Raw genomic sequence first — 27810 nt, forward strand, 5'->3', positions numbered from 1 at the left:
TCCCATGGTTTTCAGTATCATCTTTACGCTGATGACTCCCAGATCTACCTCTCCACACCAGAAATCTCAGCCGAAATCCAGGGCAAAGTATCAGCCTGCCTGTCTGACATTGCTGCCTGGATGTCTCAGCGCCATCTGAAACTAAACATGACCAAGACTGAGCTTATTTTTCCCCCTAAACCAACCTCTCCTCCTCCTCCATTCTCTATTTCTGTAGATAACACTCTCATCCTTCCTGTCTCATCAGCTCGTAACCTTGGGGTCAGCTTCGACGCCTCCCTCTCCTTCTCTGCACGTATTCAACAGACTGCTAAAACCTGTTGTTTCTTTCTCTATAATATCAGCAAAATTCGCCCTTTCCTTTCTGAGCACACTACCAGAACCCTCATCCACACTCTTATCACCTCTCGTTTAGACTATTGCAACTTGCGTCTCACAGGTCTCCCACTTAGCCATCTCTCTCCTCTTCAATCTGTTCAAAACTCTGCTGCACGACTAATATTCCCCCAGTGTCGTTATGCTCATATTAGCCCTCTCCTCAAGTCACTTCACTGGCTTCCTATCCGTTTCCGCATACAGTTCAAACTCCTCTTTTAAGTGCATTCACTCTGCAGCTCCTCAGTACCTCTCCACTCTCATCTCTCCCTACATTCCTCCCTGGGAACTCCGTTCACTGGGTAAATCTCTCTTATCTGCACCCTTCTCCTCCACTGCTAACTCCAGACTCCGTTCCTTTTATCTTGCTGCACCTTATGCCTGGAATAGACTTCCTGAGCCAGTACGTCAAGCTCCATCTCTGGCCGTCTTCAAATCTAAGCTAAAAGCCCACCTTTTTGATGCTGCTTTTAGCTCCTAACCCTTATTCACTTGTTCAGAACCCTTATGTTATCATCCTCACTTTAATATTCCCTTATCTCTTGTTTGTCCTGTTTGTCTGTCCTAATTAGATTGTAAGCTCTGTTGAGCAGGGACTGTCTCTTCATGTTCAAGTGTACAGTGCTGCGTATGTCTAGTAGCGCTATAGAAATGATACGTAGTAGTAGTTATACAATTTTCCTGCACTGCAGTCTAGAATAATAACGCATTCTGAGCTAGCTATAGCTAGCTGCTATAAGTAATGTCTTTGTTTGTAGGGTGAATTGAATGCAGTTGATAGTCAAAATTAAGAAATGCCCATATGTTTTGTTTTACTTTACAGCGCAGTAAAAGAAATATCATTGGATATTTTGAGCAAAAAGATTCAGACAACTACAGAACTTTTGAAAAAGTATCAAGTATTTTGCATGATGATTGTGTCTTCCTTGCTGCTTTTGGGTAAGTTTTTAATGCATGAATTACATAAAATTAGTGGCTATTCTCAACAGGGTTCAAACAAGACAGCATATCTGACTCTCTTTTAACATCAAAAAAGGAACTAATATAAATGTGATGGTTAGATCTGGATCTATAATTCTGGAAAAACCTTGATAAATGAATTTGGGATTCCTGTTTGCCATTGACTGAATAACCTTAGGGAACACAACTAAAAACAAATTAATTCTCTTAATCTGACTTTCACGATTAACAAAGAAAAAAATAATTGTTTTAGAATGGGGGAAAATATGTGTTGGAAACTTTTGTGGGGTTTTTTGTATTTTATTTTTCTGTTAACAAAGAGAAAAATAAAATTGTTTTAGAATGGGGAAAGATATGTGTTGGAAAATATTTGGGTTTCTTTGTATTTTTTTTTTCTGTTAAAGTAAATAAACAAGCATAAGGCAAATTACTAAAACAGAACTCATAACATATCTCTTCATGCACACCATACCAATGAAATAAAAACACATATCAATAAGCCTTCCTCCCTTCTCCCCCCCCCCCCCCCCCCCCCAAAGCTTCTGAAGTTCTCACAAATCTGAGGTTGGGTCAGGGCCCATCCTAAGCTGTTAAGGAGACAAGATTCATTGGTGGATCCTTCACAATAGTCTGAAGTCATGAAATATAACTTTCCCAGACTTTCTGAAAGTTTGTAAGTCTATTTCTCTTCATCGCTATGAGTTTGGACATCAGATAGATATGATTGAGTTGTTCTAACATTACAGGTTGTCCATGGTTATCTTTTTGCTTCCATGCCAAGGCCATGGCTAGGCGACTCACCATTACAACATGATGAACCAATCGCTGCCTTTGAGACAGCAACATCGGCATCCCTTTATTAAACAGACAGCTAGCAATACTCTTGTCCAGTGGTACTCCTAAAATATTAGTCAGTAAAGCCATGATTTGGTCCTAGAAAATGTGTGCCTTAGGGCATGACCACCAGATGTGCAAAAATGTGCCTGCCTCCTGAAATCCTGCCAACATAAAATTATTACCATAACCATATATAGATTTAAGGTGAACAGGTATATAGTACCATTGATAGAGCTTCTTATGGCCATTGGAAACCCTTAAAAGGTTCTGAAGATTACTCTCCCAATCTTTAGTCTCATATTGCCTACCTAATATAGCTTTCCAGTTGGCCCTATACTTCATAGGTATTTGGAGCAATAATGCTCAATAAAATTGAGTAATACTCCCCTGACCACTTCCACCTAAGGGTGCCCTTTCTAGCGGAGTCTCCTCCAGCTGCAATTCCCCCCATGCCCTATTCCATGAAAGTTCACCATTTGTCTGTAGGAGAAAAGGTCTTTTTTTTTTTATCGCTGCTCCCTCCCCCCATATCCTGCGTTTAACTCAACAGACCTCCTCTCCATGGAGTCTTGGGCATCAGCACTGACTGCCACACTCTGTTGACCTGAAAGACTTGCCTCTGCCACATCCTGCCCCCCTCTGATGCAACTTCCTATTTCGCTGCTGAATGCTGCAATGCAGGGTTTCTGGATCAGCGCTGAATGGGAATCGCTTGAGTCCCTCATAGGCAGCAGAGAGAAGCGTTTCTGTTGTAGCCCACATGTCATTTTAGTACCCCTTCTCTGGACTGTCCACATCCTTCCAGACTGAGGTAGGATCCAGTATGCAACTAGACAGTCTTATAATATTCATATCCAATTCATTGTTGATAAGAAGATTTTACTTTCATTTCAAATTGGGTCAATGTTAAAAAAAAGTTGAAGAGCATGTGCAGGATAATCTCAGCCATGCTGAGTATGTGTTCCCTTTCCAATAGGATGTCTGGGTCAACTTTAGAAAATTCAGTTGGAAAGTATGTGCAGAAGTTTAATCACCAATGCTGAGCATCTGTTCAAAAAGGATGTTTGGGTCAACGTTTGAAAATTGGAAAGTATGTTCCTTTATCGAAGTCGTGAATAAACATGTCAATAAAGGTTGATTATAATGTATCTAGATTTTCAGAAATCTTTTGACAAAGTACCTCATGAGACTCCTGAGAAAATTAAGGATTCATGGGATAGGAGGCCATGTTGAATTGGTTATTGGACAGAAAACAGAGGGTAGGGTTAAATGGCCATTTTTCTCAATGGAGGAGGGTGAATAGTGCAGTGTTGCAGGGATGTATACTGGGACCAGTGCTATTTTACATATTTATACATGATCTGAAAATCAGAGCGACGAGTGAGGTGATTAAATTTGCAGATGACAGGAAACTATTCAAAGGTGTTAAAAAGCATGCGGATTGTGAAAAATTGCATGAAGACCTTAGGAATCTGGAAGAAATTGCAGAACACCTTAGGAACTGGAAGACTGGGCATCCAAATGGCAGATGAAATTTAATGTAGACAAATGAAAAGTGTTGCACATTGGGAAGAATAATCTGAATCATAGTTATCTGATGCTAGGGTCCACTTCAAGAGTCAGCACTCAAGAAAAAGACTTAGGTGTCATTGTAGACAATACGCTGAAATCTTCTGCCCCATGTGCGGCAGCAGCCAAAAAAGCAAACAGAATGCTAGGAATTATTAGGAGAGGAATGCAAAATAAGACCAAAAATATTATTATGCCTCTGTACCACTCCATGGTGTGACCTCACCTTGAGTATTGTATTCAATTCTGATCGCTGTATCTCAGAAAAGATATAGTGAAATCAAAAAAGGTTCAAAAACTAGTGATATGATTGAGGTCTACAAAATCCTGAGTGGTGTGAAGCAGGTGGAGGTGAATCGATTTTTCATTCATTCAAAAAGTACAAAGACCAGGGGAAACATGATGAAATTGCATGGAAATAGAAATATAGAAACATGACAGCAGATAAAGGCCATATGACCCATCCAGTCTGCCCATCCTCTGTAACCCCTAATTCTTCCAGTTCCTAAGCAATCCCACAAGCTTATCCCATGCATTTTTAAATTCTGGAACAGTCCTCGACTCCACCACCTCCACCGGGAGGCCATTCCACGCCTCTACCACCCTTTCTGTGAAATAATACTTCCTTAGGTTACTCCTAAGCCTATTCACTCTTAACTTTGTCATATGCCCCCTCATTCCAGAGCTGTCCTTCATTTCAAAAAGGCTCTCTTCCTGTACATAAATGCCCTTGAGATTTTTAAACTTTTCTATCAGGTCTCCTCTCTCCCTCCTCTCTTCCAGTGTATACATGTTGAGGTTCATAAGTCTGTCCCTATAATTTTTGCATTCAAGACCACTTACTAATTTCTTAGCCACCTTCTGGACCGACTCCATCCTGTTTATATCTTTCCATAGGTTCGGTCTCCAGAACTGCACGCAGTACTCCAAATGGGGCCTCACTAGAGACTTATACAACGGCACTATCACCTCCTTTTTCCTGCTGGTCATGCCTCTCTTATGCACCAAGCATCTTTCTGGCTTTGACCGTCGCTTTTTCTACCTGTTTGGAAGCTTTAAGGTCATCTGACACAATCACCCCCAAATCCCGCTCTTCCTTCGTACACTGAAGCACTTCACCCCCTATACTGTATCGTTCCCTCGGATTTTTGCAACCCAAGTGCATGACCCTGCATTTTTGGGGGATTAAACCTTAGTTGCCAAATATTGGTCCATTCCTCTAGCTTCGCTAGGTCCTTCCTCATGTCATTCACACCCTCCAGGGTGTCCATCCTGTTCCAGAGTTTTGTGTCATCTGCAACAAGGCAAACCTTACCAGACAGCCCTTCCGCAATATTGCTCACAAAGACGTTAAAAAGAGCCGGCCCTAGGACCGATCTCTGCGGTACTCCACTGACGACATCCTTTTCTTCTTCTGTAAACAATGGGTATTACTTTCTACATCTATGCAGATGGGCTCCATTTGTCCTGATAGCATTGCTCCATTCCTGTAACGTCCTGGTGCAGTCACTCACTCTGTTTGTTGCTCATTGCTCTGCAGCCAGGTGGAAAAAAAAAATCTAGGTGAGTGCAAACAATATATTTTTAGTTACATGCTGAGGTTAAGGCTTCTGCATGCTTTGAGGAGGGGTTTTTTTTTTTTTAAACCAACTGCTTAAAGTTGTTATCTGCTTTATTATTTCCAATAAATTCTTTTAAAACAAATAGAAGGAAATATTTTTTCACTTAAAGAATAGTTAAGCTCTGGAACTCGTGGCTGGAGGATGTGGTAATGGCTGTTAGCTTATCTGGGTTTAAAAAAAGGTTTGGACAAGTTCATGGAGGAACAGTACATAATCTGGTATTGAGATGGACATGGGGGAAGCCACTGCTTGCCTTTGGATTGGTAGCATGGAATGAATGGAAGCTACTAATTGGGTTTCTGCCAGGTTCTTGTGATCCGGATTGCCCACTGCTGGAAGCAGGATACTGGGCTAGATGGACCATTGGTCTGACCCAGTATGACTATTTTTATGTTCATGACTCAGCTCCAAAGATGATATTGAGGAAGGATGGTGGGGGAGCAATGCTGAATCTGGAGGTGCAGGGAAAGGTGAGAGATATATTTATATTCAGTAGGAAGGAGCTTTTTAGGAAAGAAGAGAGAAATGCTTGGTCTGAAAGTGAGATTTTTTAAAAATTCTAATTTGTAGATGGAGTCAGAAAAGTTTGTATTGAAGGACAATTCCTGTTGACGACTGAATCAACAGCTGTCTGTAAATACTGTAAGAAAGAATTCAAATATTGCAGTGTCACAACACTTCAGTACCACCTCAGGGCAGAATTAGACCCAGATATTCAGTTCTGGCACCTATCCAGGTACAAATACTGAACATCCTGGTGTTTACTGGTTCCTGGAAGATATCTGGGTGTAAAGTACACAAGAGTGGAAGAAAACCAAGTCCAAAAGACCAGTACTGAAACCACAGTGGTAAGAGCACCAAAAATGCAGTTTATTTGGATCCTTCAGGGTCCGTGTTTCGGCTGCAAAGCCTTCCTCAGGGGTCAACAAATAGTCCTTTGGAATCCATCAGGTAGCAATCTACCAACAATTAGCCCAGTATTGGAGTTGAGAATACTGGGCTAATTGTTGGTCGTGGAGTTGAGAATACTGGGCTAATTGTTGGTAGAGTGCTACCTGATGGATTCCAAAGGACTATTTGTTGACTCCTGAGGAAGGCTTTGCAGCCAAAACACGGACCGTGTAGGGTCCAAATAAACTACATTTTTGGTGCTCTTACCACTGTGGTTTCAGTACTGGTCTTTTTTGGACTTGGTTTTCTTTCACTCTTGTGTACTTTGCTTCTTTTGGCTTATTTGTGGAAGATTTGGACCCCCCTTTTCTTTGTGTCCTAGATATCTGGGTGTGACTGATATTCAGTTCCTACCTGGATAACTAACTGGGCATAGTTAGGATTACTTTACATTTTTTATTTATTTATTGCATTTGTATCCCATATTTTCCCACCTTTTTGCGGGCTCAGTGTGGCTTACGATACAATATGAATGATGGAAATACAATTTGTTACAACTTGGTTATGGATTACATTGTGAAGAGTTATGCGAGACAATCAAAGTGTTGTTATGGAATATAAACACTGGAACAAAACCTTGAAACATTGGAAGGAGTCAGCGGGAGGTTAAAAGGGCATTATGTATGGTATACATATTTCTGTGAGTAAAGGTATGAGTGAGGTGAGACTACGGGGGATGAGAGTTTAGAAGTGGATGTATTGATGCATTAGTGAACAGTGAGTGTGGACTTTATGTGTTTTGGTTCTTTCCGTAAATTTTTTCAAAAAGATGGGTCTTCAATAATTTGCGGAAGGAGGTGCTTCATTCCAGGTGGCTGGATAATTTCCAGGTCTTCCCCAACTCCACTCCTAGACTGTCCTGGCACTAAGTGGATAGCTCCTCAATGATCAGCTCAAATATTAAGTGGTACTTTCTAATTAAGTTCCACAGAATATTACTGGTTGGACTGCCTACCATGGTTTAACCAGGCAGAAACCTCTCATACCCCATTAAATCATTTTGAATATTGGTCTGTGAATTGTAGCATTAGGGGGTCTTTTAATAAAGCTTAGCTCGAGTTATCTGCAGCAGGGCCCATTTTATTTCTCTGGGCCATGCTGCAGATAACTCGAGCTAAGCTTTAGTAAAAGACCCCCTCAGTGTGGGTTTTAATTTTGCAGTTACCATGAGACTTTTATAAAAGCTATCTTCATACTAACATCGCTCAATCCTCTCCCCCTTTTGTCTTTTATTAGGAGTGTTTCAAAGCCAGAGAGATTTAGTGGAGATAATGTAATCTACAAGCCTGTTGGGGTAAGTTTTGACTATTCATCTTTACCAAAAAAATTGTAACCAAATGTGTACACATTTATTTTTGTAATTTTCCCTATTCCCAGTCCTAATCTGTTTGATTCAGAAATCTATTTCAATAATTTTTTTTCGAGAATCTTCTGGTTCTTTTTGGAGTTGGTTTAATTTCTGACTTGATGAAGCTTGCTTAAAATATAGTTGCATAAATGTAAATCTTAGGCAGTTGTATTCAAAAGTGCACATTTTGCTTGTTAGTATGCCTTGAATCTAGGGATGCATGTCGAAAGTAGCACAACCCAAGAAACATCCCCCAAATAATGACAGAATAGTGAAAAGCAGAAAATTCTTACTGCTTGGAGACTCCATTATCAGAGGCATTAACTTAGGAACACAGTTCAGGGGTTCCAACCTAGTGAAATGTCTTCTAGGATCTTCAGCTACAAGATGTACAGACCAAATACTGAAAGTGATCCAAGAAGAGAGCAAGGCTTCAAACGCTGATGTTGTAATTCACCTGGGGACAAATGACCTGGCCAACAATAGCAAGTTTACAGCACAGAGATCGTTCCAGAAGCTTGGGGAGGGGCTGAAATCTTTGGTTCGGATTGTGGCTTTTTCTGAAGTAATTCCTACGTGAGGGAGGGGAGAGGAAAGACTACGCAAAACAGTGGATTTCAATAAGTGGCTTGAGTCTTGGTGTAAAGAAGAAGGTTTTAGATACATAGGAGACTGGGGTAATACGTGGAAAAATAACAGGCTGTACTGTAATGATGGGCTACATCTTTCTGTGATGGGAAAAAGGATCCTTGGGGAGAAATTCAGATAGTATGTTTCTAGACATTTAAACTAGAGGGTGGGGGTGACAAAAGGACAAAGGATTTCGGAAAGTCACAAAGGTCATGCAAATATAGAAAACCACCCAAACTCACTAAGCATATGGAAAGCTATGTGCACAAATGCTCGTAGTCTAAGCAAAAAGGTTCAGGACTTGCAAGCCCTGATGTTTGAAGAAAACTTGGATATTGTTGCTATTACAGAGACACGGTTCAACCGGGCTATAATCTTTTTAGGAAGAATAGAGAGGGCCGAAGAGGTGGAGGAGTGACTCTGTATGTGAGAGACAATATCAGAGCGGCTGGAATGCAGGGAATATGGGGAAAGGAAGAAGCTTTATGGATCGTCCTGGAAAGAGAAGACAGAACCTGTATCCACACAGGGGTTATCTACAGACCTCCTGCGCAAACGGAGAAGTTAAACAAGGATCTGGTAGAAGATATTCAAAAGATTGGTATGAAAGGGGAAGTGCTACTGTTGGGAGATTTCAATTTGTCTGACGTGGATTGGAACATCCCGTCTGCGAAATCAGAAAGAAGTAGGGAGATTGTGGATGCCTGTCAAAGTGCCTTGCTCAGACAAATGGTGACGGAACCCACGAGGGAAGGGTCGATCCTGGATCCTAGTGCTCACTAATGGAGGTAGTGTTTCTGATATCCGGGAGGGTGTCCACATATGTAATAGTGATCATCACACCGTATGGGTTGATATAAGGAAGAAGGCGGAGTGTGGACGCACAAAACTCAAAGAACTGGATTTCAGACATACCGATTTTGATAAAATGGGGGAATACCTGAAGAAGGAGTTGTTGGCGTGGGAAGGCATAGGAGAAGTGGAAAAACAGTGGTCCAAGCTAAAAGTTGCTATAAATATGGTGACTGATCTTTTTGTGAGGAAAGTAAACAAAAAACAAGAGAAGCAGGAAGCCTATATGGTTCTCCAAACAAGTAGCTGAAAAAGTAAGAGCAAAAGAGGCTTTGTTCAATAAATACAAAAGTACGCAATGAGAGGATCACGGAAAAGATTATCAGGTTAAACTCAAAGAAGCGAAGAGGGAAATAAGGCTAGCGAAAGCGCGAGCGGAAAAAAAATGGCTAAAGATGTAAAGAGAGATGACAAGACCTTTTCAGATATATTGGAGAAAGGAATTGCGAGACTGAAAGATAAATGAGTGGCTATGTGGAGAGTGATAAAGATAAAGCAAACGGGCTAAACAATTATTTCTCTTCGGTGTTCACGGAGGAAAATCCTGGAGAAGGACCCGCGTTGGCTGCTGAGGGAACGTCTGGGAATGGAGTGGATACTGCGCCGGTTACGGAAGAAAGAGTTTATAAACAGCTGGAGAATCTGAAGGTGGACAATCTATGAGGCCGAATGGGATACATCCCAGGATATTGAAGGAGCTCAGACAGGTCCTGGCGGGACGTCCCCTCTTAAAGATTTATTTAATAGATCTTTAGAGATGGAGAGGTTCCGCGAGATTGGAGACAAACGGATGTGGTCCCTCTTCCAAAAAGTGGAGACAGGGAAACTACAGACAGGTAAGTCTCACGTCGGTGGTAGGAAAAATAATGGAGTTGCTGCTGAAAGAAAGGATAGTTAACTTTCTAGAAGCCGACGGGTTACAGGACCCGAGGCAACATGGCTTTACCAAAGGAAAATCCTGCCAAACGATCTTATTGACTTCTTTGACTGGGTGACCAAAGAACTGGATGAGGGACATGCGCTAGATGTAATCTGCTTGGACTTCAGCAAAGCCTTTGATACGGTCCCCCATAGAAGACTCGGTGAATAAGCTGAAAAGGTTGAACTTAGGACCAAAAGTGGTGAACTGGATAAGAAACTGGTTGACCGACAGGTGGCAGAGGGTGGTGGTAAATGGAATCCACTCAGAGGAAAGGAAGGTGAGCAGTGGAGTTTCTCAGGGGTTGATGCTGGGGCCTATTCTGTTTAATATATTTGTGGGAGATATTGCTGAAGGGTTGGAAGGAAAGGTGCGCCTTTTTGCGAATGACACGAAAATAGCCAATAGAGTGGATACCTTGGAGGGAGTAGAAACAATGAGAAGGGATCCCAAACGTTAGAAGAATGGTCAAGGGTCTGGCAGGTAAGATTTAATTATAACTTGGGAAATAATTCACTCTTATGCCTGTGCAGCAATCTAACAACTATAATATCCACAGGGACTTCTTATTTCAGTTATTTATACACAATTTGAATCCCCCAATGCCTACCACTGAGGGAAAAACTTGAAACCACATGAAGTGTTGTTCACATATAAACTGCTGTTTTATTGGGCTCCACAGATATCATCATTTTTCAAGTACAACATATCTATGTACTGATACTCACATACTCTTTTACTCTCATTACCCTTATGTAAGCCCAATAATCATTTTCTTAAAGGTACAAATAACATACAATCACACCATTTATACAGCTTAAACCATTAATACATCGCTCACGTGCTTATCACCATCATGAACCAATTAAATCAATTGAACATTGTTATTATCACACACCATTCTACTACTGGCGCCAACATTCTATTTCAAAAGAGCTTGCCTCCTACCAGCAGATGATGTATGGATTATAACTTCCATTCTTATTCACTCAATAGCAGTGCTGTAGCGAGGGCGGCTGACACTGGGGGCGGGTCGCCGCTGCGCACCCCCGCCCCCCCCCCCCCCCCCCCGGAGCGCATTGTTACTTGAAGCGAGGGACAGGCGAAAGGGCCGATCTGCCCCCGAGTGCACGTCGCTGGGAGCTGCGTCGGCTCCACTGGTTCCTTGCTCTCTCTGCCTCGGAACAGAAAGTAACCTGTTCCGGGGCAGAGGGAGCAGGGAACCAGCGGAGCCGACACCCCCCCAGCGGCGTGCACCCAGGGTGGACCGCCCCCCCCCTTCCTACGCCACTGCTCAATAGAGATCAAATGTCACTAATATATGAACATTCTGTTCTTGATCACTCAATAAAGTTCAGATGTCACACTTTCAAAATTTCATTGTCCAACCCACTCCACTGCTTGTATTCGTGGTTGGGATTAGATATGACTCTTTTAATCCATTCAGATGTCCACACTTCTAACATGAAATAGGCTAATAAGCCGCTTAGCGATCTATTCTCCACATATAGCTGACTCTTCATCAATGTGCAGCCTTTAACTCTGCCGAGTTTCGCGTTCCTGCTTTCTCAAAAAGGTATACAATCACATTCCCTACAAATACATACAAATATATACCCATTACCTTATATACTACAACACTTCATGAGTCAATTCCCATACTTTATATGAAACTCCCACCTCATCAAGCCAATAAGTTGCAAGATCCGAGACAACATGGTTTCACCAAAGGGAAATCGTGCCAAACGAATCTCATTGAATTCTTTGACTGGGTGACAGGAGAATTAAATCAAGGACGTGCTATGGACGTCATCTACTTAGATTTCAGCAAGGCTTTTGACACGGTTCCCCACAGGAGGCTCTTAAATAAACTAGACGGCCTGAAGATAGGACCCGAAGTGGTGAACTGGATTAGGAACTGGTTGACGGACAGACGCCAGAGGGTGGTGGTGAATGGAGTTCGCTCGGAGGAGGGAAAGGTGAGTAGTGGAGTGCCTCAGGGATCGGTGCTGGAGCCGATTCTGTTCAATATATTTGTGAGTGACATTGCCGAAGGGTTACAAGGTAAAGTTTGCCTTTTGCGGATGACACCAAGATTTCCAACAGAGTGGACACCCTGGAGGGAGTGGAAAATATGAAAAAAGATCTGAAGAAGCTAGAAGAATGGTCTAACGTTTGGCAATTAAAATTCAATGCGAAGAAATGCAAAGTGATGCACTTAGGGAGTAGAAATCCAAGGGAGGACGTATGTGTTAGGCGGGGAGAGTCTGATAGGCACGGACGGGGAGAGGGATCTTGGGGTGATAGTATCTGAGGACCTGAAGGCGACAAAACAGTGCGACAAGGCGGTGGCCGTAGCTAGAAGATTGCTAGGCTGTATAGAGAGAGGATTGACCAGCAGAAGAAAGGAGGTTTTAATGCCCCTGTATAAGACGTTGGTGAGGCCCCACCTGGAGTATTGTGTTCAGTTTTGGAGGCCGTATCTGCAAAGGATGTTAAAAAAATGGAAGCGGTGCAAGAAAAGCTACGAGGATGGTATGGGATTTACGTTCCAAGACATATGAAGAGAGGCTTGCTGACCTGAACATGTACACCTGGAGAAAAGGAGGAACAGGTGTGATATGATACAGACGTTCAAATATTTGAAAGGTATTAATCCGCAAACGAATCTTTTCCAGAGATGGGAAGGTGGTAGAACGAGAGGACATGAAATGAGATTGAAGGGGGGCAGACTCAGGAAAGATGTCAGGAAGTATTTTTTCCACGGAGAGGGTGGTGGACGCTTGGAATGCCCTCCCGAGGGAGGTGGTGGAGATGAAACGGTAACGGAATTCAAACATGCGTGGGATATGCATAGAGGAATCCTGTGCAGAAGGAATGGATCCTCAGAAGCTTAGCTGAAATTGGGTGGCGGAGCAGGTGGGGGGAAGAGGGGGTGGTGGTTGGGAGGCGAGGATAGGGGAGGGCAGACTTGTACGGTCTGTACCAGAGCCGGTGTTGGGAGGCGGGACTGGTGGTTGGTAGGCGGGAAATACTGCTGGGCAGACTTATATGGTCTGTGCCCTGAAAAGGACAGGTACAAATTCAAGGTAAGGTATACACATATGAGTTTGTCTTGGGCAGACTGGATGGACCGTGCAGGTCTTTTTCCTGCCGTCATCTATTATGTTACTATGTATGTTACTATGTTACTTGAATTGTCTTCACAAAATACTCTGTTACAGCAACCACCCAACCTGGATGATAACCCAGGTCACAGAGGCTCCTGACTCTCGCTTAATTTACAGACGATCTGGCCCACTTATATACCATAGAGGGCACCCGCCAATATCATTTATCCCACTCAATTTCCTTATTAAGTCCCCCCAGCTGGGTCTTATTCCACAGGTAACCATCTGGATTAACAGAACCCATTCTCCGTAATTGCAAAAGCACCACGAATTGTACATCAGATATGCAATGCTGATGCTCACAAGGGGCATCTTTTTTTATTAGTTCTGATGTTACTAACATGCTCACCTATGCGCACCCTTATCTTTCTAGTGGTCTCCTCCAATATAGTAAAGGCCAGCACAGGGATATCACGCAATATACAACCCCTTCCGATTTGCAATCTTGTTCTGGAGTATAACTTGAACTTCCTCTGCGAGTGAGGAATCTGAACCTCCCTGGTCTGAATCCCATATGGGCACATGTTGCAATTACCACATCTAAAGTGGCCCCTATCCTCCCTATTAGGTTGTAATTGATTGTTCAACAATCTGACCAAGATTTTTTCCTCGCTTATATGCGAATTATGGACTTTTCTTTAGGAAGCTATCCAAACCCCATTAAGCTAACTACTTTTACTACATTCTCTGCAACGAATTCCAGAGTTTAATTACATGTTGAGTGAAGAATATATTTTTCTCTGATTTGTTTTAATTACTACTATTTGTAGCTTCAATTGCATGCGCCCCTAGTCAAAGTGTTTTTGTAAAGTGGAAACAAGTGATTCATGTCTACCCGTTCCACTCCACTCATAATTTCATAGACCTCTATCATATTTCCCCTCAGCCAACTTTTCTCCAAGCTGAAGAGCCTAGCTGCTTTAGCCTTTCCTCATAGGGAAGTCGTTCCATCCCCTTTATCATTTTCGTTGCCTTCTCTGTACAATTTTCTAATTCCACTATATCATTTTTGAGATGCTGTGACCAGAATTGCACACAATATTCAAGGTGTGGTCTGCAACATAGAGCGAGCGATACAAAGGTATAAAACAAGCTCATTGGTTGTTTTCCATTCCTTTCATAATAATACCTAACATTCTATTTGCTTTTCTTAGCCGCCACCACCGCACACTGAGCAGAGGGGTTCATTATATCTTCAACGATGACACCTAGTTCCCATTCCTTGTCGGTGACTATCTAGTATGGAACCTTGCATTATGTAGCTGTAGGTTCGGGTTCCTCTTTCCCACATGCATCACTATGCACTTGCTTACATTAAATGTTACCTGCCATTTGGATGCCCAGTCTCCCGTCTCGTAGGTCCTCTTGTAATTTTCACAATCCTCTTGTGATTTAACAACTTATGGATAACTTTGTGTCATCAGAAAATTTAATTACCTTATTAATTACTCCCCATGTCTAGATCATTTATAAATATGTTAAAAAGCGTGGTCCCAACACAGACCCCTAGGGAAACCCACTATCTAACCCTTCTCCATTGAGAATACTGAACCATTTAACCCTACTCTCTGTTTTCTGTCTTTTAACTAGTTTTTTAATCCCAATAGAACCCTACCTGCTGAGAGCAGGTAGGGCTAAGATGATCTTTATATGCCCCCACCAGGGACCTATCAGTTCTTTATCCTAGATTCCCCTGAAGAGGTCAAGTGAAATTGAAATAAAGCACTTAAAAGCAAAGGCCAATACGGAGAGAACTCCTGAGTCTCTTAGACCCGCAGGTTCTACAGGACTAGCTCAGAGATACACTTCAGCCCTCTTCTTATTTATTGGTAAGCAATCAAGCTACATCATAAGATTCAGGGATCAACATGTTATCAGGATCATATGAAAACATTACTCACTAATCATTACCTTTCTTATGAAAGTTCAACAGAATCATGGAAAATTGTTGTAATATCAGAATGTCACCATTTGTCCATCCAGCATATTAGTAACAAGCTGACCTATATTTTATCTTTCTAATTCACGTCAAGTCACTGAATGCTGACAAGGCTATGGTTGCCCAAAAGCAAGTTATAAATTCATGGACAACGGCATAGGTCCGTGTTCTTTATCATTCTGCTAGTTTAGAAATGTGTATTCTGTCTATGCATCTATCTCAAGTTTTCTTGTCATCAAGCAGAGGAATCCATAAAAGTAACATAAATCACATAATGAACCACTGAGGGAGGGCTCATGGATTCATCTGCTATGACTAAAGGAAAGAAAATTACCAAAGGAAGAACCTAATTTTCCCTTCCTTGTCATCAAGCAGATGAATCCATTACGAGTGGGATGTATCAAAGCAATCCCTATATAGGGTGGGAACAGCCACACCATGCTCCACACTTGTGCTCCAATGCTGCCGTCTCTCCTGGCAGCCACATCCAGCCTGTAATGTCGGGGCAAACGAGAGCTAGAAGCCCAGTAGCTGTAGCTACGTATCTCTTAAGAGAGAGTGCTCCAGTTTCAGCCCAAGAAGAGGAAATCGCTCTTGTGGAATGTGCCTTAAAGGCGTTCAGGCAGAGGCCGGCCAGATAGCAGATATGCTGGACAAGATAGCTTCGTTTGAGCCAACAGCTATAGTGGCCTTAGACGCGGTGGAGCGACACCTCTGCGCAGACCTGACAAAGACAAAAAGATGGTCAGAGGTCCTGAAGTGCATTTGACATGCGCAGATATTGCATCAAAGCCCTTCGCACATCCAGAAGGTGCAACTGCCCATAGGCTTCTGGAAACTCCTCTTTAGAAAAGGAGGGCAGAAAATAGGCTGGTTTAGGTGAAATGCTGAAACCACCTTAGGCATGAAGGAAGGCACCGTACGTACCATTACTCCGGACTCTGACAATTGCAGAAGTGGGTCTCGACAGGACAGCGCCTGGAGCTCAGATACCCGTCTCGCCGATGTCACAGCCACCAAAAAGACCGTCTTTAGGTCACATCCTTCTCCGAAGCTCGCCTAAGCGGCTCGAAGGGGCGAACACTGAAGGGCCTTTAAAAACTAACCCCAGGTTCCAGGCCGGACATGGGACCCGCACGGGAGGACGGAGCCGAAGCCCCCTTCTAAGAAACCATGTCACATCCGGGCAGCAGCCAGAGAGAGGCCAGCGCCTTCCCTCGAAACATGCTAAGGCTGCCACTTGAACACACAGGGAATTATAGGCCAAGCCTTTTTGTAAACCATCCTGCAAAAAGTCAAGTAACGGCAAGACAGAAGCCCGCATGGGTGTAATCGCTTTAGAAGCACACCAAGCCTCAAATTGGCGCCAAATCCTGGCATAAGCCACGGAAGTGGAACGCTTGCGGGCCTGTAGGAGAGTGAAATGACTTCTACTGGAATATCCTCTCAATTGCGCCTCCTCTCAATAGCCATGCCGTAAGCCAAAGCGGCAGGCGTCCTACATGGTCACCGGGCCCTGTGACAACAGGTTCGGTACCAGAGGTAATGGCAAGGGATCCTCTACCAGCATCCGCTGGAGGTCCGCATACCACGGCCTCCTGGCCAATCCAGGGCAATGAGAACCACCTCTCCTTGGTGGAGCCGAATCCGCAGGAGTACTCGCCCTAATCAAGGGCCATGGAGGGAACACATATAGGAGGCCCTGAGGCAGGGTTGAGCCAAAGCATCCAACACTGTGCCGAGCGAGGATCTTTCCATCTGCTGTAGAAGCACGGGACTGTGGCATTTGTGCTTGACACCATAAGATCCATTACGAGCTTTCCCCATTATGGCACATATCTGCAGGAATACTTCGTCTGCAAGTTCCCACTCTGCTGGGTTGATGCTCAGATAATCGGCTTGCACGTTGCTCTGACCTGCAATATGAGCTGCTGACAGAAACTGCAGATGAAGCTCAGCCCAGTGGCAAAACTGCGCAGCCTGCGCTACTAGTGCTAGTGCACTGAGTGCCTCCTTGGCGATTTATGTAGGCCACTGCTGTCCGTGTTGTCCGACAGAACTCTGACAGCCAATCCTTCCAGGGTCAATTGAAAGGCCAGAAGCACCTGGAAAATCGCTTTCAACTCCAAGCGATTGATGGACCATCCGACTCGGGTGTCCAAAGACCCTGGCATAGCCTTCCTCAGCAATGCGCACCCCAGCCCTTCAGCTGGCATCTGTTATCACCAGGCACCAATCGGGAATGCTAGCGACATTCCTCACCGCAGCATGTTGTCTGAGAGCCACCACTCCATACTGAGCCGGGCCGCAGGGAGCCACGTGAGTCTGCATTGATATCCTGAGATATGTGGAGACCACCGCTGAAGCAGGGAACACTGCAGAGGTCTCAGGTGCGCTCTCGCCCAAGGCACCACTTCCAAAGTGGCCGTCATCGACCCCAACAGCTGGACTATATCCCAAGCTCGCGGGCGAGGCATCCTCAGGAGCAGACGGACCTGGTTCTGAAGGTTGCACTGCCTTTGCTCGGGTAGGAAGACCATCCCCGAGGCTGTGTCAAACCGGACCCCCAAATATTCTAGAGATTGAGAGAGGGTCAGGTGACTTTTGGCTATATTGACAACCCAGCCCAGGGATTGCAGTACTGAGACCACTCTGGCTGTAACCTGATGACTCTCTTCTACAGAGTCTGCTCTGATGAGCCAGTCGTCTAGGTACGGGTGAACCCGGATACCCTCTCGCCTGAGAAAAGCAGCTACTACCACCATTACCTTGGAGAAGGTTCGGGGAGCTGTGGCAAGGCCAAAAGGCAAGGCCCGAAACTGGAAATGTTTTCCCATCACCGCAAAACGCAGAAACCTCTGGTGCAGGGGCCAAATTGGTATGTGCAAGTAAGCTTCTTTCAGGTCCAGAGACGTGAGAAACTCTCCTGGCTGTACCGCCGCTATGACGGAGCACAGGGTTTCCATGTGAAAATGCCGCACGTTCAGAGACTTGTTGACTTCTTTTAAGTCTAGGATAGGCCGAAAAGACCCTACTTTTTGTGGCACCACGGTAAATGGAGTAACGGCCAGAGCCGCATTCGGCGGGAGGCACGGGGGAAACTGCCCCTATATGAATCAAGCCTTGCTAGGTCTCCTCTACCACCACCCATTTGGCGGCAGAACCGCATCGGGACTCCACAAACACATCTCTTATCGGGGCATTGAATTCTAGTCTGTAGCCTTCTCTGATCAGGTCCAAGACCCACTGATTTGAGGTAATCTTGGCCCACTCCTCGAGAATGAGGGAAAGTCGTCCTCCTATCACAGGAATCGAGGGGGGGGCGGCGCACCATCGTTGAGAGGGTCGCCCTTGAACTCCAGGTCTTGAGGCTACTGCTGCGGAACATTTGTCTGAGCGAAAGGAGTTCCTCTGCTGAAAACGGGCACGCGAAGTGAACCCAGCAGAACGCCCCGGGCGGTACCTTCTAGCTTCACGGAAGTGAGGTCTGTAAGAGGAGGGAACCGCGTGACTCTTGGAAGAAGGCCGCGGCCTATCCTCGGGTAAGCGCTGGGGTTTGGCATCCCCCAGGCCTTTCACAATTTTCTCCAACTCCTCACCAAACAGGAAAAGGCCTTGAAAGGGCAACTTCACCAACCTTTGCTTAGAGGCCATGTCAGCTGCCCAATGCCATAGCCACAGAAGACGGCGAGCCACCACTGCTACAGCCATCTGTTTAGCCGAAGCTCTGACCAGATCATAAAGGGCGTCAGCCAAAAATGACAAGGCCAACTCCATCCGCGGTGCCACTTCCGAAAGGGGCTCCGCTCCATCTCCGGTCTGTTCTACTGCTTGTTGTAACCAAGCGAGGCAGGCTCGGGCAGCATAGCAGCTGCATGCAGACGCCCGTAAGGTTAGGCCTGAAAATTCAAAGGACCGTTTCATAGCTGCCATCCAGGCGACGGTCCTGCATGTCCTTCAGGGCAACTCCTCCTTCCACTGGGAGGGTAGGTTTTCTTTGTCACAGCCGTGACCAGGGTCATCCACTTAGGCACTGTTAGGTGCACCCAAATGCTCCTCACTTAGAGGGTTTAATTGCATCCCACAGCGTGGGCAAAGACAGGGACAGAGCTTGCCTATTTGTCTACTTCCACATCGGGGGCCGGGTAAGGCAGGGAAAGGGCTAACCTATTTGCCTTTAAAGTGGGCACCATCAGCCACAACACCCCTGCTACAACTGGCAAAAGCACAGGAGCCACCCCAGGCAGATTTTTTGAGATGGAGCTTGAACAAGCTGCAAACCACCCTCTGGGTAGATAGAGAATACTGAAGAGGCAGATGAGCTAGCTGGCCATGAGGCACTATGGTTTTCAGTGCTCTCTATCTCCCCCTGCTGGTTGATGGACACAACCCACTCATAATGGATTCATCTGCTATGATCTAAAGGAAAGAAAAATTACCAAGGTAAGAACCTAATTTCCCATATCATACATTCTCAGTGGTGCTTTCATCCTGAATATTTTACAAGAGTGTGTCCGCATTAATCTAACTCTATTAATTTGGCAACATATCTTTTCTTCGTTCCCAGTACTCTTTTTGCCTTTCTTTGGCATCCTTACAATTTCATAGTGTTTACAATAATAGTCTGAGGCAGTATGGAGATAACAGTTACAATACGCTCCTTTAATCATCTGTTCTTTTCTTTCTTTAACAGCTATGGCTATTCTTTGTTTCACATCCTCCTAATTCTTGAAAAGATTTATGATTTATTTCAGCAAATAAGGCTATGGCTCTTGCTGAAGGCAAAGGCTGGGCTACTTGCCTAATTTCGCTTATCAACTGCTCCCTAATTTTATCAGTTGAAACAGCTGGAGATTCATGCAAAAGTGTTGGGGGTTTTTTTAACTGTCTATTCGTCCCAGTTCCTCCGCAGCATGCCTTAGCGTCGCGCTTTCCTATACAGGACCTCCTCAGTATAATTGAAGAAGTGTATTAGGCACTGCCAAGGGAGGAAGGGGAGGAAACCCCGGGGTATCTTATCCTTTTGACATATGGACACAGTTAACTGTTGTATTGTGTCCTCAAGTTTTTCTACCTTTTGTTCCAGTTTCAGAATCTACACTGAATCTGATTCTCTTTCCTCGCTTCCTGATTCTGTGCTGTCTCTTGCTACCAGCAGAGAATCTGCCAGTCATAATTTTTCCTATCCTTAGCATGACAAGCCAGTGTAATTGGGTAGCCAGATAAGACAGTTGTCCCCACTGACAAAAGTCTCAGTAATGGGAAACTGCAGTCTTTGAGACCGTCAGTAATATGGTTGTCACCTAGGGATAGGAACATGAGCTGCTCTACCAGACTTTTTAACATAATACCATAATATCCTGCAGAACGTCTTATCATTAGATGTCTTAGACCCCATAATAATAAAGTATAGTGATATTACCTGAGTCTTCTTCCGTTGACGTCTCCTGGGGATTTAGGATCCGAGTCACAGTACAAGATAAAAGCCTGTAGGGCTAAGCTGATCTTTATATGCCCTCTCCCACCAAGGGGATCTATAAGTTCTTTATCCTGGATTCCCATGACTCTCCAATTTCCTCTGGAGTCTTTCATGAGGTACTAAGTCCAGATACACACTATCGACTGCCTAACCTTATCCATATGTTTGTTCACCCCTTCAGAGAAATGTAATAAATTGATGAGGCAAGATTTCCCTTCACTAAATCAATGTTGGCTTTGAGGCATATTTTCAAAGCACTTTGGGAGGCTAAGTTCCATAGGTTTCTATGGAACTTTGGGAGGCTAAGTGCTTTGAAAATAAGCCTCTTTGTCTCATTAATCCATGCTTTTGAATATGCTCTGTAATTTTGTTCTTTATAATAGTCTCTACCATTTTAACCGGCACAGACATCAGGCTCACCGATCTATAATTTCTCAGATCACCTCTGGAACCTTTTTAAAAATCGGCGTTACATTGGCCACCCTCCAATCTTCTGGTGCCATGCTTGATTTTAAAGATAAATTAAATACTACTAACAATAGTTCTGCAAGTTCATTTTTCAATTCTATCAATACTCTGGGATGAATACCATCCAGTCCATGCGATTTGCTACTCTTCAGTTTGTCAAATTGCGCCATTACATCTTCCAGGTTTATAAAAATTTCGGTCTGACTCGTCAACTTTGAATACCATTTCTGGAACTGGTATCTCTCCCAAATCTTTCTCTGTGAAGGACAAAGCAAAGAATTCATTTAATCTCTCCACTATGGCTTTGTCTTCCCTCGATCATCTAGTGGTCCACTGATTTGCCGGCTTCTTGCTTTTAATATACCTTAAAAAAAAGCCTTTACTATGTTTTTTTGCCTCCAACACAATCTTTTTTTCAAAGTCCCTCTTTGCCTTCTTTATCAGCGCTTTGCTGATCTGGGATGTCCGTTGTTCTGTAAAAAACGGACCATAGGGTTCCCGATTTATTCCCTTACTGAAACTGTCACTGCTTCAACCATTCTCCACATAAACTCTATTGACTTCAGCTGCCATCTCCCTAATTCATCCCTCACTAAATTCAATTCCCTCCAATCCACACACCCAAATTTCACCATCGGTATAAGCAGTGCGTAGCTACGTGGGGCCTGAGGGGGCTGGGGCCCCCGCAGATTCACCCCAGACCCCCCTCCCGGCGAACCCGCCGCCGCCTACCTTTACTTTGCTGTCGGGGAGTCCCACTCCCCGCCAGCCGACGTCTTCTCAGTCTACCTGCTCTTCAATTTGTTTGCTGACGTCCTGCACGTAATTGTACGTGCAGGACGTCAGACTCAGAGAACATTTCTGTTCTCTGAGTTGACGTCCTGCACGTACAACGTGCAGGACGTCAGCAAACAAATTGAAGAACAGAAGCGACTAAGAAGAAGACGTCGGCTGGCGGGGAGTGGGATCCCCCGCCAGCAAAAGTAAGGTAGGCTGCAGCGGCGGCGGTCGTGTTCGCGGCGGGAGGGGGGGGGCGGCAATGTCGGCGGTGGGGGGGCGGCGCCGGGGGGAGGGCTAAATGTGCCCCCTCCCCACGGGCTCTGGACCCCTCCCCACGGAAGGCTGGCTACGCCCCTGGTATAAAGCCAAGTATTACCGGGGCCCTTCAACCACCAAACCATCTGGAACGTCCATCGTTCTTGTAAAAACCCGGACCAGCAGGGTCCCCGATTTATTTCCATACTGACACTGTAGCTACTTCAACTTCTCCACATAAACACTATGTCTCCAGCTGCAATCCCTATTCCACCTCACCAAATTCAGTTCCCTCCAAACCCGAGAGCTAAGATGTTCCTGATGGCACTGCTCCACCCCCAGCAACCGTTCTCGCAGTTGCAAATGTCACCAATTCTTTTCCTCCTTTTCCTAGCCCTCCACTTCACCAAATGATCCACGCCCACAGCTGTAAGCACATCCCAGAGGATACTATCCAAAACAGTCCCTTATCATTCTCCAGCAAATAATTAGAAATCTTGACCTTAATGACATTCAATCTCTACAATCCCTTTGGGCGCTGAAGACCCTCCCAATGAATTCCACCCAAACCAGTGAATAATCGAGATGTGTAATGATTCAGTGTGATCGTCAAACACGTGCCTCCACACCTCCCGTAGACACCACATGTGATCTAGTTCTAGCTAGGTATGAATAATAGGTGTATGCTCACTGCATGGGATAAAAAAGACACTAGGCATCTACTAAATGACATCTGCAATGATCTTTGAAAATAAGAACATTTAGCAGATTGAAGAGAGAATTTGTAATTATAGTAAATATCGTGGAAAGAGGCCAGTGCGGAAGGAGAATGATTTTTTGCCAGAGACACTGCACGGCAGACTTGACATTTAATCCACAAGCCGGAATGGAGCAGTAACACACTTCTGTTTGTGATTGGCCTGCAAGCAGGTTGTTGTGAAGGATACTGAAGATTGAAGAGAGAATAGAGAGTAGACTAAAGAACATGAAGAGATGAAAGAAATCTGTTAGACGAGATCAAGTCAACATGAGAGAGAGGACAAAAGGGGAGTGGGGATAACAGAAAGAGGGCCAATTGGGAATGAGAAATTGAGTTAACAGATGATCAGACCAGGGGATGGGAAGAGACAGTGGAAGGCTGAAGACCATCCAGTGAGTTAGAGAAAATAAGATCAAGAGTACTGCCTTTAGAGTGAGTGGGGCATGTAATATGCTGAGTGTAGTCCACAGAGGAACAGAGCAGTAAGAAGTTGAAAAGTTAAGGAGGCAAGCGAATGCAGAGCAGCCGGACATAACATGGCGGCTGCCGCATGCTCGCTCCCTGGTCCGAATTGCCCCCTGCTTCCGGCTTCCCCGCCATCCCAGGTGACGTAGCGGGTGACCCGCTGCGTCATTGGCGGAGAGGCCGGAAGGGGGCGGGGTCACAGCGGGTGGGCTGCAGACACAGGAGAAAAGGCTGCTGAGCGGGTCTGAGCGGTCTTTTTGAAGCGGGCGGTACACGAGTTTGGTGCATGGGCGCACAGCTTCTTTTTCTTTGTCTCCCCACGTGCGGTGGGCGCACAGCTTCTTTTTCTTTGTCTCCCCACGTGCGGTCAGGACCTTGCAGTTTGCAGCGAAAGCACCCGGAGTGAGACCAGCAGATCGATTGATTGCAGCAGCTCAGCAAGTAAAGAATTTTACTTTCGTTTTCAGCTGAGCCCCAGGGCAGGTCGGCAGGAAAAAAGTTTTCTTTTCCCTGCTGCTCAGCAAGCAAAGAACTTTACTTTTGTTTTAACTGAGCCCCGTGGCAGGTCGGCAAGTAAGAGCTTTGTTTTTCTTTTGAGTGTCCATCTCCCTGCGCCCGTGCTAGACCTTAGACTCGCGTTTTTCTTTTTTTTTTGTTGTTTATTTGTTTTGTTTTGTTCAAGTGGGCAGTTGGCAGGCTTTGCACATTGCTGTGGGACTTGCTTTAGAGGAGCCCACATCGGTAGAGCATCAGACTTTTATTTGCACCATGCCTCGACGTGTGCAAGCTACTCAGCCACCCCCAAGTCGGGCAGAGGAGGGACTACCGGAGACAGCAGCCACATCTCCTCGCATATCAACGCGACGCAGGAGGCGCCCAGGAGAGATACATTGATTCGGCTGACCTGCCCCTGCCACGTGCATCCGCGCCTGCAGCTACAGAGGCCCGCGGTCGACCGCCCGCTGTACCACTACAACCTGCGGAGCAGTCCCCCCAGAACTACCAGACCTGCACGGCACGGACAACACGGATTCGGCCTTGACATCTCCAAGCAGACGGGCGGGGGACACACGGCGCAGAAGATGGTCCGTCTCCAGCAGCAGTTCAGATGGGTCTCGGCGAACCGACCAGCATCCCCGAGTGCAGACCCCCCACCTGCTTCAGGTCGTGAGATCCAGCAGATCCAGGAGCGCAACAGGGAGTCACAGGCCAGCCGAACGGCCCAGGAGCCAACGATCCCGCTCCCGTCGTAGACGGAGTAGATCACCGTCATACTGCAGCCTCCGACACCACTGTGGATACCACCCAGCGCACAACAGGCATGAGCTTCAAGCATGGCACAGGAACGACCATTGCAGATCACCTCCTACTTGCTTTGCCCCCTGCGGGCATACACCTCATCGTGGACTCCCAACGACAGCTGCCCAGTCTGAGGGAGACAAGCAGGTACATGGACCGACAGCTTCACCCCACTGCAGACCCATGACTGACGATGCCCATGTGGTACGACACGGCCCCCGGCGCACACCAAGCCGCGAGGCGACACAGGAAGTAGCGAAGGCATCAAGCAGCCACCAGGTGGCCCCCGGAGCAAATCCCAGGGGTCACGCCTTATCTGACCGAGACAACAGCCTCTACTCAGCAGTGCGGAAGCACCGGGAGGTCAAACGGAAGAAGAAAGGTAAGAAGCGTAGGCGATCTGGTCGCTCCAGTTCCACATCATCTTCTGACTCCTCCTCCTCTTCTTCCTCGTCTTCTTCTTCATCTTCTTCTATGTCTCCCCTACCGGAGCCGCCAACGCACTACACACGGCCCCTCCGCCTGCCTTCACCCAAGGTGTCCCCACAGAGCGGCTTTGGCAGAGAGTCCCCAAGTCCCTCCGAAAGAAGGTCATGCGCCGGAGGTATTTTGACATTTTTAAGCTGGCGGAGGGCAGACGCAGGCGACATGCGAAGAAACGAGCAAAGAAGGGAGACCTGTTACCAGACCACAACAGAGAGCTCCCACGGAACCTTGCGTGCTGGGTAATATCCTATGCGCGCATGATGAGCATCGTGTACAGGAAGCAGCGTGACCAAATGGATCCCATGCTCTGTTACCTAGAAACAGTTTTAACCATCTACCGTGAACACGAGGGTTATGCCTGGTTAGCGTATGACGAGCACTTTAGGGACAAGATGGAGGCAAACCCTAGGATGGCTTGGGATACAGACGACGGCGGCCTGTGGCTGCGAAATGTCCTCACGCGACCACACAATGCACATAGGCGTGCCCCCCAGCACAAAGCACCCGGGGCAGGGAACAGGCACGGGAGGCCTACCACGCTCTCTCGAGAGGTCTGTTGGAAGTACAACAAAGGCACCTGCAACATCCACGACTGCAAATTCAAGCACCTGTGTGCCACATGCGGAGCTCCGCACCCCCTTGCCGTTTGCCCAAGAAAACCAGTGCAAAGGCAAGGAGGCCAGCACAAACCTTGAGCTATTCACCAGGGCCCCCACCCCCATCAGGCTGAATGACATGGTGCCCTGGTTGGAGAGGTACCCCAATCGGCAGGCCGCAGCATTACTTTTGCGTGGCTTCCGTGACGGGTTCCCTATACCGTTCCGGGGCGACATACCATTCTGCCCCCTCGGCACCACCAGAGCGTCCCAGGCCCCGCCTTGCTCGCATCATTTCAGACAAGCTAGCGGGCGAGCGATCTGCAGGCCGGGTGGCGGGCCCATTTTGGCACCCCCCTTTCCCAAGAATGTTTGTCTCTCCCCTCACGGCCGTCCCCAAGAAGGAGCAGGGCAAATATCGCCTCATCCACAACCTGTCACACCCTCCCGGGCAATCAGTGAACGACTCCATACCTGAGGGAGTGACATCTGTCCAGTACATGTCTTTCGATGCGGCGTTGGACTTAGTGCGGGAGGCGGGTCCGAAGGCGCTCATGGCAAAGGTCGATATCGAATCTGCTTTCCGCCTCCTGCCGGTCCACCCGGATTGTTTCCCGCTGTTAGGATTCGCGCATGAGAACCAGTTTTACTTCGACAGATGCATGCCCATGGGATGCGCAGTTTCCTGCAATCTCTTCGAAGCCTTCAGCACCTTCCTGCATTGGGTGGTGTCCCAACGGGCGACCGTGAGCACAATTGTCCATTACCTGGATGACTTCTTCTTCGTCGGGCCCCGCGACTCCAGCACCTGCAGAGACCTCATGGAGGTCTTCTACACCGTTGCCCGAGAATTCGGAGTGCCCATAGCCGATAGCAAAACCACAGGGCCATGCACAGTCATCACCTTCTTGGGAATAGAGATTGATTCGGTAACTCGTACTACCAGACTCCCGGAGGACAAGCTGCAGGGGTTAGCACAAAAAATCCTTGCTACCCTGCATTCAACCAAGATCACCCTTTACCAGATGCAATCCCTCATTGGCTCCCTCAACTTTGCCTGTAGGGTTCTCCCAATGGGCAGGGTATTTGTCCGCAGACTTGCGGCAGCCACTGCAGGCATTTCACGCAAGCACCATCATCTGCGCATAACCCTTCCCATGAAGCAGGACCTCATCGTTGGATGCGCTTTCTACAAGACTTCAACGGGAGAGCCCTAATCCAATCAGCCCCAACGTCCAGCATAGACCTTAACCTCTATACAGATGCCGCCGGGACTGTGGGGTGCGGAGCTTACTTCAACGGAGACTGGTTCGCTGCCCCTTGGCCAGTTGCAGTGGACACACAGTGGCCTCACCAAGAACATCACCTTCCTTGAGCTATTCCCCATTGTTGCAGCGGTCAACGTCTGGGGCCCTGCCCTGGCTAATAAATGTGTTATCCTTTGGTCAGACAATGCAGCTGTAGTGGAAATCATAAACAAGCAAACGGCGCGTTGTCCCCACACTGCAGCGCTCCTCCGCCACTTCGTGCTACGTTGCTTGCAGCTTAACCTGACAGCGCGAGCAAAGCACGTACCCGGTGTTGATAACAGAATAACTGATGCTCTTTCACGCTTTCACTTTTCTCTCTTCCAGCAGTTGGCACCATCAGCAAGCAAGCAGCCCACTCCAGTACCAGAGCAACTATGGCAGCTAGCAACAACTCCATGCACCTACTCATCACCAGCTCGTTAGCCAAGACTACTCTATACGCATACCGGCGAGCTTTTCACCAAGTCTGTGAGCACCTGCAGGGCCAGGGATGGACAGGAGGACCAGTCCCAGATCAACTCATGGCCCGGTACATCACGGAGGCATTCGAAGCGGGTTCCTCCAGGACAGCGGTCGCCTCGAACATCACCGGCTTCGCCTTCTACTCCAAGCTGCGCGGTTGGGGCAACCCTCGGGCCAGCTTCCTGATCCGGACGCTCTTGAAGGGATGGGCTCGGTTTGCTCCGAGGCGTCCAGACACCAGAAGGCCTGTCACGTGCGAACTACTGCATCACCTGTGG

At 46.4% G+C, this 27810-nt stretch overlaps 1 protein-coding gene across 1 annotated transcript in view; it reads left to right on the forward strand.

The window, feature by feature from the left end:
• The window catches only part of ERP44 (endoplasmic reticulum protein 44), a 238984-nt gene that overhangs the window by 142414 nt on the left and 68760 nt on the right, over window positions 1-27810 (forward strand). Inside the window, exons 6-7 of the mRNA XM_030205130.1 lie at window positions 1199-1314; window positions 7551-7608. Of these exons, the coding sequence (XP_030060990.1) occupies window positions 1199-1314; window positions 7551-7608 (174 nt within the window). The remainder of the gene's footprint in view (window positions 1-1198; window positions 1315-7550; window positions 7609-27810) is intronic.

Source organism: Microcaecilia unicolor, chromosome 1, assembly GCF_901765095.1.
Source record: "Microcaecilia unicolor chromosome 1, aMicUni1.1, whole genome shotgun sequence".
NCBI classification, from domain to species: domain Eukaryota; kingdom Metazoa; phylum Chordata; class Amphibia; order Gymnophiona; family Siphonopidae; genus Microcaecilia; species Microcaecilia unicolor.